The sequence below is a fragment of the Cataglyphis hispanica genome, chromosome 7, assembly GCF_021464435.1.
Source record: "Cataglyphis hispanica isolate Lineage 1 chromosome 7, ULB_Chis1_1.0, whole genome shotgun sequence".
In the NCBI taxonomy this organism is placed as follows: Eukaryota; Metazoa; Arthropoda; class Insecta; order Hymenoptera; family Formicidae; genus Cataglyphis; species Cataglyphis hispanica.
The window spans coordinates 8,379,929-8,389,054 of NC_065960.1; the positions used below are offsets into that span (position 1 = coordinate 8,379,929).

At 33.9% G+C, this 9,126-nt stretch overlaps 1 protein-coding gene and 1 long non-coding RNA gene across 4 annotated transcripts; one reads left to right on the forward strand and one right to left on the reverse strand.

The window, feature by feature from the left end:
* Positions 1 to 1,174: 1,174 nt before the first annotated feature.
* Positions 1,175 to 5,619, reverse strand: LOC126851242 (odorant receptor 4-like). 3 transcript variants are annotated; one of them, XM_050594991.1, is made up of 9 exons: positions 5,177 to 5,188; positions 4,531 to 4,745; positions 3,505 to 3,891; positions 2,814 to 3,192; positions 2,656 to 2,730; positions 2,224 to 2,335; positions 1,995 to 2,102; positions 1,648 to 1,857; positions 1,200 to 1,281 (listed from the first exon to the last, which is right to left on the reverse strand). In XM_050594991.1, the coding sequence occupies exons 3-9, from the start codon at positions 3,887 to 3,889 to the stop codon at positions 1,213 to 1,215; spliced, it is 1,338 nt and encodes a 445-aa protein (XP_050450948.1). In that variant the 5' UTR covers positions 3,890 to 3,891; positions 4,531 to 4,745; positions 5,177 to 5,188; the 3' UTR covers positions 1,200 to 1,212. The 3 variants fall into 3 exon arrangements, with proteins under 3 accessions (XP_050450947.1, XP_050450948.1, XP_050450950.1); XM_050594990.1 differs by lacking the exons at positions 4,531 to 4,745; positions 5,177 to 5,188 and adding an exon at positions 5,246 to 5,619 and having other exon boundaries at positions 1,175 to 1,281; XM_050594993.1 differs by lacking the exons at positions 2,656 to 2,730; positions 4,531 to 4,745; positions 5,177 to 5,188 and adding an exon at positions 5,246 to 5,619.
* Positions 5,620 to 6,832: 1,213 nt separating this feature from the next.
* On the forward strand, positions 6,833 to 9,088 carry LOC126851260 (uncharacterized). The gene is made up of 4 exons (XR_007687650.1): positions 6,833 to 7,102; positions 7,225 to 7,376; positions 7,898 to 8,236; positions 8,903 to 9,088. It is a non-coding gene; the product is annotated as an uncharacterized LOC126851260 (long non-coding RNA).
* Positions 9,089 to 9,126: the final 38 nt, after the last annotated feature.

The following is a 9,126-nucleotide window of genomic DNA, read 5'->3' on the forward strand; positions in this document are numbered from 1 at the left end:
ATACACATACATGATGCATACATACACGAAGCTCCGGCCGTCTTTGGTATATATATATATATATATATATATATATATATATATATAAATTTACATACAAAAATAGATATAATATTAAATATAAATATAATATTAAATTTAATTGCATAAAACACATATGTGAGAAAATTAATTGATTGTTTTCTTCAATAATTAAAGATTGTTCTTCTATTCCTTCTACGTTTCGGGGAATAATTAATAATTTTCAGAGAGAATAAAATATACAAATACATCTTTGCGTACTCTTATTAATTCGACAGATATTACTGTGTTAAATATCGTAATGTGAAATTGAAAAAAATCTCAATATTAATATCAGCAGCTGTGGCGAAATATGCATACAATGTAAAGAACAAGTAAAGTCTGACCTCGGGAAGCCGCATCTACTCACGCTCGGCGACAATACAACTACTAACATCGATCATCATCTCGTCTTCGTCAGTATAGAACGACCGAGATTCCAGAAGGGTGACCACGTGCATTCTAATCTCAACTTTTGTATGCCAGGCACGCACGACGCAGCAAGAGGTAAGCTGTCGCGGCGAGTCCACTCGCCGAGTCCAAGCTGCCTCGTCGGGACACGTAGCATCCGTGATAAGATAACATGCGAAAGAGTTAGTAAGCCACGACGTTCGCGTGTTTATGCTGTCCTGGTAGAAGCGCGGGCTTCTTATACGGTTGTAGGTGGATAGCATCCTCTCTCTTTCGCCCCACTCCACCGACAATCTCTCCCACACTCTACCTCTACATACTTCCTCTCTCTTTCTCTGCACGTTCCATATCACGATGACATAAAAAGTGCTAAGCGTAAGAAACGATTTGGGAATGCCAGCGTGCGATATGGAGACAATCGTTCCATTAGAAAAATATAAATATAAATATATACACATAAGCTTCTGCTTTCTTACAGTCATTATTGATTTCGTATGTTAATAACGCATTTAATTATAAATTCACTTTATGCGCATCTAATATTTACATTTTTATAAAGAAAAAATTTCGTGGAAAAGTTGCTTTATCTTTTAACTGTAATTTATTATTAATTTTTAATCTAATTTATTACCAATTATCGTATACGCATTTTGTCTTCATTATCAGACTATCATATGTTTAGATAGATTAAATTCTTATATTAAAGAAGATATACATATATAAATGTCTATTAATTTTAGCTCATTCATCTAACATCGTATCAGAGATTGTACGTAGCATTACAGAATTTGACATTGCCAAACTAATTATCTGTAACATAAATTTCATATCAGTAGCTTAAAGATAAAGTCTCCCTTAAATTTTTATGTTATATAAATGAATGCGTAGATTGTAATTCATTCTTATATTCAACTTTAACTTTTTTTATATGAATGTTTTGTGTAAAAATGTAGCATAATTAGAATTACACACACACATGTATGTTCGCTAATAATGAAACATTTTTTTTTTTTTAATATTTTCTGTTTGAAAAAGAGAACTTAAAGCTTCAAATAAATAACAAATATGCGATTTGTATATGCGTCTTGTAAAAAATTAAATATAAAATTTCATAAATAAAATAAAAAGATATGTAGATGAATGTTTAAAATTCGCCGCACATAATATGTTGCTTACAACTCTAAAAGTTTCCAACGAAAGGACGTAAAATGGACCTCCGGTTAAAATAATCGGTTCCTGTGCTCGCACCATAATCATTTGCACCAATCGATCAATATTGCAAAGTTTTAATTGTTTTCCGATATTGTTTTTCGATTGATCTTTTCTCTCATTAAAAATTATAAACTCCCATCCGCAGAAATATACTGAATACGCAATTTGCAAGCCCTAAAAGAATATAAGAGTTAACATTAATGTAACATGTTTGAAATTAGCCAATACAATTGCTGTACATTTTAACGTTTTAACTTAAAAATTCTGAAGAATATAACAATGATTTTTAAAATTCGGCATACAAAACGAACCAAATATTTGAGTTGAGTGGCAAAAAAACAGAAGACATATAATTGAATGCTAGCTGATAAAAAATATTCGAGCAGGGACCATAATTTGAAGATAGACTCCTTGTCAATCTGTGAAAATGTAAAATTTAATTTTTGAATATTAAAAGTTAATGAGCATATTAGAAAGCACAGAATATACAACGTATGTTAAATACACGTATCATCGGAAACATTGTAAAATAATTCCTACCGCTATTTTAATCGTTGATGCTTCGAATGAAACTAAACAAAGAAGAACTAATGTTTCGACACATTGCATGAACATTGCCGGACCGCAAAAAGTTTGCAATGTCTTTAAAAATCTAGAAAATATATATCTCTTTTAAATATAATACCTTCTCTTCTACAAAAAAAGAAAGAAAATATCAAAATTTTGCTACACATTAGAGATCTGATTGAAAAAATTCAAATTATTATATTGTAATGAATCTCGATTGGAGTATCTCAATAGATACTGATTCATGAGATTGACATAACGCTTGCGCAACATTGCATTATAATATATATATATATTTTCTTATAGTAATATTTTCATTAAATTATGCATTAAATAATAACAAAATTATATATATATATATATAATTTTGTTATTATTTAATGCATAATTTAATGAAAATATTACTTTATAATCTCTGCATGACAATCCACACAATTCTTTAACTTTCTCTCGAGAATAAACATTGCTTCTGGCACATTGCTGCAATCCAATAATATTTTTCCATGATCGAGAATGTTTATTTTATAAAAGATTTGCGATAAAAAAATAGAGACTGATCATACTTATCAAAATTGATTCTTTGCAATGCCGTATTGATATATTGAAATTGTGCACAGACGATCATTAGCATGGTAACGTAAAAAGTATCATAGAAAATATTTCCAAACACAGAAGATAATCCGCCGATTACCTGCATAACATACAGATAAATATAATTATAAATATCATCGGTGTTCAAAGGATACCATCCGATATACGGCAAACTTCTTTTGATAAACGTATGATTTGTTGAATTCATTTGCTTTAATGCCCAAGTCCCTAGGAGAAATGGATTGGTACACCAATGCAGAACACCATAAATACATGGACATGCCCATCCATATATGAAGTAACTGGAACATCGACGTGCGTATTCCATTTCATTCCTATACATTCGACATCCTGACAAAAAGATCTTTTTTAGCGCATACAAATAAATTTTTGAACATTACTTGTAAAAAATATTAATGTAATATTGAAGCATACACATTAAACACATTGAAAATTTTCTAATCATAAAAAAATTATTTCGAGAATATATTAACACTTTTGAAACATCAAAGTCATGTGTGATATACACACATGTATATAATATAATTAATAACATTATCTTTTTTGGTCTCACGACTTTAACATTTTCAGTAATATTTAAAAAATTTCATATTCAGACAGAAATAAATTAAATGGACATACAATAACGGATAATTGCTATACCTTCTTTGCTATTATCGATTTGTTGGCAAAGTACGTGGCATTTTTCCAGCTTTATCGCAATATCGACGATCTGGCGATTTCCTTTTATACAGTAGCACCATTTTATTAAGCCCGCCAAATGCAAGCAGATTACTCCGATAATATTGGCAAATAATTTCAGATCGTTTATCATTGTAAGTTGCACAATTTCCGCGAGTAGGATCAGAGAATTTGCCGAAATAAGAATAATTATTACTCCGGTCGAAAACAACATTTTACATAGCGAAAAGTCGACGGGCCAAATCCGGGCATATCCAAGAATTACGAGCAAGTCCGAAATGTAATACTCTATGGATACGTCTTTTTTTTTAATCTCTGCCTGATCATCGTTACTCTTCCTATTCATGCCTAAGAGAGAGAGGGAGGAAGAAAAGGGCATAAATTCAGAAAAATCCAAGTGATTAAAAATCTTATTTTTAGCTACGATGCACTGGCGCAAAAAAGATACGGTGCTTACGCGCAAGTACGCTTGGGATATTCGACTCTTGTTTCGCATATTCCCCGGATACATGTACACCGAACAATTACGTACGTTACGTCAGACGACCTGAGAAAATCGTGCATGTACATATATGTACATACATACACGGCTCGGTCAAGGTATCACGGCGCGGTGCAGCTTTATCGCTAGATTATACACGCTTGTCGTCGGTAAACGGATGATAAAAGATTCTAGATACGAGTGAAAAACATTTATTTCGTCGTGAAAAATTATCGCGGTCGACTCGTCATGTGTAACGATAAGAGACCTGCGCGAAAAATTTTTCAAATCTCGACAATTGGCGGACGTACGATGCTGTTGATATAATTGCATTGTATTGTAATTTGACTATTATAATACACGTTTTAATAATAAATTCTGTAAATGTATCATTAGAAAAGAGTATGAGAGATATATATTGTTATATTAATTTAATATTTCTCTCGACTAACAATGTAAAAGAATTCTTACTATCATACTTTCTAACACACTTTATAAGGACATACCGATTGACTGTTGAGTATCCAAAAGTATCCAAGAGAAGAATTTCCGTCAAAGACTTGTTAAATTTTTATCGTACGAAAGTCGAACAGAGTGACAAACTTTTACGAACGCGATCAACTTTAAGATTCCGTTAGATAAAATTTTGTACGATAAAATTTTGTCTTCCGCATCGACGTTATTCTTAACTGAAGAGCATATGTAGTGAAATGTTTCACTCCTGGTTTGTGTTAAGCGGCCTTTTTTTATTTTTTATTAAACGTGATTAAAATTCTCTTCCCAACATTGCAGTTTGACAGATAAATATGTGGGAGATTCAATGACTAGCTGTTACATATTAATCATCTAATTTTCATGAATAAAACGCAGGCGCAGTCATCACATAAATTGAAAAAGAGTAGAAAAATATTTTTGCAATTAAAAAAAAAAAAAAGATAAATTGTGTAGTGCAATATTAGTACTTATTTATTTTTGCTGTAATGAGCTCCCCATCTTAGAAAAAAAGGAAATATAATTGTACATTTATTAATTATAAAAGTCAATCACACTTTAATAAAGGTTGGGCAGGCCTGCGATATGGAAACATCAATTCCTCGCAATCTCCTCCTTTCTCTGCGTACAACAACCTTGTATTCACACGCGACAGGATACAACGCATTCGTGCTGCGTCCACGCATAGAGTTAATTTTCGTTCTGCATGTACAGACACCTTGTACTTACGCTAAAGTTCCGAAACTGTTTCTCGACAGTTGCAATTCGCGCGCATCTCGGTCCCTCTCCAGGTCCAGGCATGATTTATGCAAGCAAATAAACGTGTCATTAGACCGGTTCGTTTGAAATGCAAATAGCATTTGCAGCGCGCACTGGATACACTCTTCAATTAAATGTCCGCGCAAACTTTCCCCGTGGTCTTGGCGGAAAGTTCGCCAAGCGCTTTGAAGTCCGGATATAGATTCTCGCCGCGCACACAGAGAGCCGTGAAACTCGATATTAAATTACACGTTTCTCTCGAACCGCTGTCGGAAGTAAAGTTGTCGATTCCTCTGACTCTCTGGTTAATCTTCGGACCCTAACTCACTCGCTTCCTGCTTGCCGATCAGTATCGCGTCAACTGCAGTATCAGTCGCATGGGATACGCGCGTAATCGCATTTCACTCTTCATCTAATCGAAATATGTAACGTTGACGTATCCGTGAGTACTTAGCAGCGTATTTTCAATTTATATTTACCAAACGGATGATCAAGAAATATCGCGAGATATCAAAAGGCTTTTAATCTATAAATATATCTCTCTTTATAAGAGACAGCTAAAATTACAGAAATGACTTGAAAAGTATAAACTAAATATTATACTAAAATTATTTGCATATTTAATTTATCAATTATTCGAAGAAGAAAGAAAAACTTTATCAATTTTAGAGTAAATTTTTCTCGGTCAATGAGTTTTAAAAATTAATTGTACGCGTGGAAACTTTCTCGTTCACCAAAACTTTGAAAATAAGAAAGAGATATATGTCTTTTTTCTGATCATAATTTTAAAGTCTATTTCACAGAGAATGAACAAGTTTCTACGTATTTTCTATTCATTGCGCTGACTTTCTTGACTGCTTTAATGTCATTGCTTATATTCGCGTGGAGTCGAGTTCGTGTTGGTGATACGATGGATTCGTGTGAACGCAACCGGGATGGTCGGGGGCCGAGTTTTCGGAAGTATCGAACGGGTTCTATGTCTCACTCGGTCCCCTCCCCTGTTCCCGTGCTCCTCTTGTCCCGTTGGTCCCGGAGAACTCTACTTTGGTGATGGTATCCTGCCGCTCGTGTTGTCCGACGCGTTGCCGAATTTTGGCAATGATTGATGGCTATTAAGGACCGGGCTAAACCCGTTCCGCTTATGCACACGCCCAACTTTTCACGGCATGTGTAACATATACAAACTCACATGCTGTATTTGCAATTGTAATTAAAAGGAAAATAGTGCATAGTGTGAATTGAGTCAGGGCTGGACCAACATTTCACTAGTACCCGCCAAAGAGAATATCGCGTTATCAAAAGTCACAAAAATGTGAAAGATTTTTTTTATAAATATTATCAATTTAGAATATATCTTACGCAGACGAAAGAAAAATATATCAAGCGTATAAAAATCGAAATCATGTGATTATGCTTGAAAATAGACAGCGACATAAAGATGGTGAAGCAGTTTTTATAACATTCGATAGATAGATAGTTGTACTATAAATTAATTACAGAAATTGTGTTATATAATTTAATTAATTCTTGATTCTTGTACCGGTGTTATTTCAGCATTTCAGTGAAATTCGATACGTATTGCTCTCGTATTCGAAGTGCGAAAGCTGAATTGCACGATCGTGTGTATTCCTCTTCGAGTAATCAAATTATCAATGCATCGATTGCGGTCTCCCTTTCAGAAACGTCGTTACGTTCAATGTAGCAACGATACTTGATGGAATTACAGTTGACGAAGGGTTCGACGAAGGGGCGGATGAGAGGGAGATCGATGCTCGCCAGTAGGAGAGAGACTCGCAAGCGAGTCGATGAAAAGGTCAAAGGTTTCAGGTGTGTTTGCGCACGGCTGGTACAGGTGCAGCCTCTTCCGCGGCTCTGCTCGCCGTTGCAACAGCAACATACATGACTCTTTATTAACAACAATTAACATTTGGTCTATTGTTCATATGAAGATATCGTTTGCCGACAACGCGTAACATCGCTTCATTGTCGCAGCTGAAATAATGTCATTTCTGACCTGACGCCGTTATAATCAAGCGGCATCGACACATTTCGGGCAATCAGACGTGATCTTGACTCGTAAATTTGCAAGATTATTATAGTGGTAAAGTATGATATTGTCCTTGCAAAAATAATGATCTAATAGCACACAAATCACTTCTGATTTGGTGTATACATATGAAAAATTATTACTATAACTTTTTTTACATGATAATAGTAGATTGTAAATTATGAATGGGATTAAAATAATTAACAAAACGTTAATAAGAGAAATATATGTAAATGTTTTCTTTATATATAATTTAATTTATTTATATTAATTATTAATATTATTTCTATTAGCTCTGTCTATCTCTCTTCTCTCTCTCTCTCTCTCTCTCTCTCTCTCTCTCTCTCTCTCTGTTATATATGAAATTTATATTTTATAAATATTTTTATCAATATTTTAATACACTGATCCTAAAATTGGAAATACATTTAAATTATGATAACTCTTTTATCGTCACCGAAGATTCTTTTGAACAATGCAATAGACAATAAATAAACAATAATTTAATAATATATTCTATATTTTATTTTTAATTAGTAATTGTAATCAACAAGAAAATCTCTTTTCATTTTTAGGCCAAGTTGATTTCCCATCTTGTTGCGAGAACGGATGGCAAGCCTTTTAATAATCTGCATGCTCACGTATGAATAACCAATGTATGAATGAGCAATTGTCAATTCATAGCGAGCTTGCCGGGACCGAATGTGTCGCAAACGGCCGACTGATAAGGTTCGCGGATAACAGGCGAGTATACGTGATAGCAAGATATGAGGCGCGGTGATCTCGGGCGGACGACCTCGAGACTCGAGACTGCAAGAACAAGCGGCGCGACTAACTCGTTCATCGTGCTCTCCCAATCCAAAGATTTACCAGTCTCCGGTTATGTTTGATGCACCATTATGTTTTCGATTACGGTAGGTTAGTTGCATCGGTAACGTCATCTCTGTCGTCAGCAGCACGCCACTGACATACGTCAAAACCGGCGAAACACATGCTCGTGGCGTTGCGTGGAGAAACGCGTACGTCATCGATAACGCCGTTCATTGACCGGTGTCGATGCACGCAAGAATGGAGAATGCTCGAAACACGCTTATCATCGCGCAACGAAGAGATAATTTCGCTTTTCTCTTGCTTTATTTATGCACGAAATTTCTAGCACGAATAGTAATTAATAAACAGCTGATTGCGTGGATGTAAAATTTCAACTTAACGTTAGAAACTCAAGGATACATGTTGGAACTGCTTCTTTCTTCGCATGTTTAATTTTTTTCTTAATTGTACCGTATAAAGTATAAAGTATGTAGCATATGCATAATATAATATAATATACAATATACATATACATATATTGTATAATATTACGTAAGAGATAAAAAATATATAATAATTATATTATGAAACATTAAATGAGATTATATTCAATATATTTTTCGATTGAAACCTTTTTTCTTCAATATATATTAAATTGTGAAATTTTGTAAGATTTAATATGAATGACAGAATGGTTTTTTTAGCATTCTAAATGATGTGTTGATGATAATTTTGGTATTTAATATGTTATCTTTTCTGCGATATTACAGTTAGATAATGAAGAATGTTCTACGTCAACTCTATCGTTATTCTGCTGATAATGGATGATGAATATTCGTTGCAGACAGCACATCGAGTGCAGATAAATTGGTTGGTAAAAGATAGTGAGCTGGTAAAGTCGACACGAAGGATATTTTTGTAGCAGCAAAACAGAAGTGGCAGAAGCTTTACTTGGCTTCTATGCATGTGATTATTGCAATGTCAGTGGCGTCGA

What these genes read in the sequence shown, in the direction of transcription:
- LOC126851242 (XM_050594990.1), bottom strand. Translation starts at nt 3,889, where the DNA reads ATGAATAGGAAGAGTAACGATGATCAGGCAGAGATTAAAAAAAAAGAC. An exon ending in AATCGATAATAGCAAAGAAG is followed by an intron (nt 3,193 to 3,504) that starts GTATAGCAATTA and finishes TCTTTTTGTCAG; the next exon opens with GATGTCGAATGTATAGGAAT. An exon ending in CATCAACGATTAAAATAGCG is followed by an intron (nt 2,103 to 2,223) that starts GTAGGAATTATT and finishes ACATTTTCACAG; the next exon opens with ATTGACAAGGAGTCTATCTT.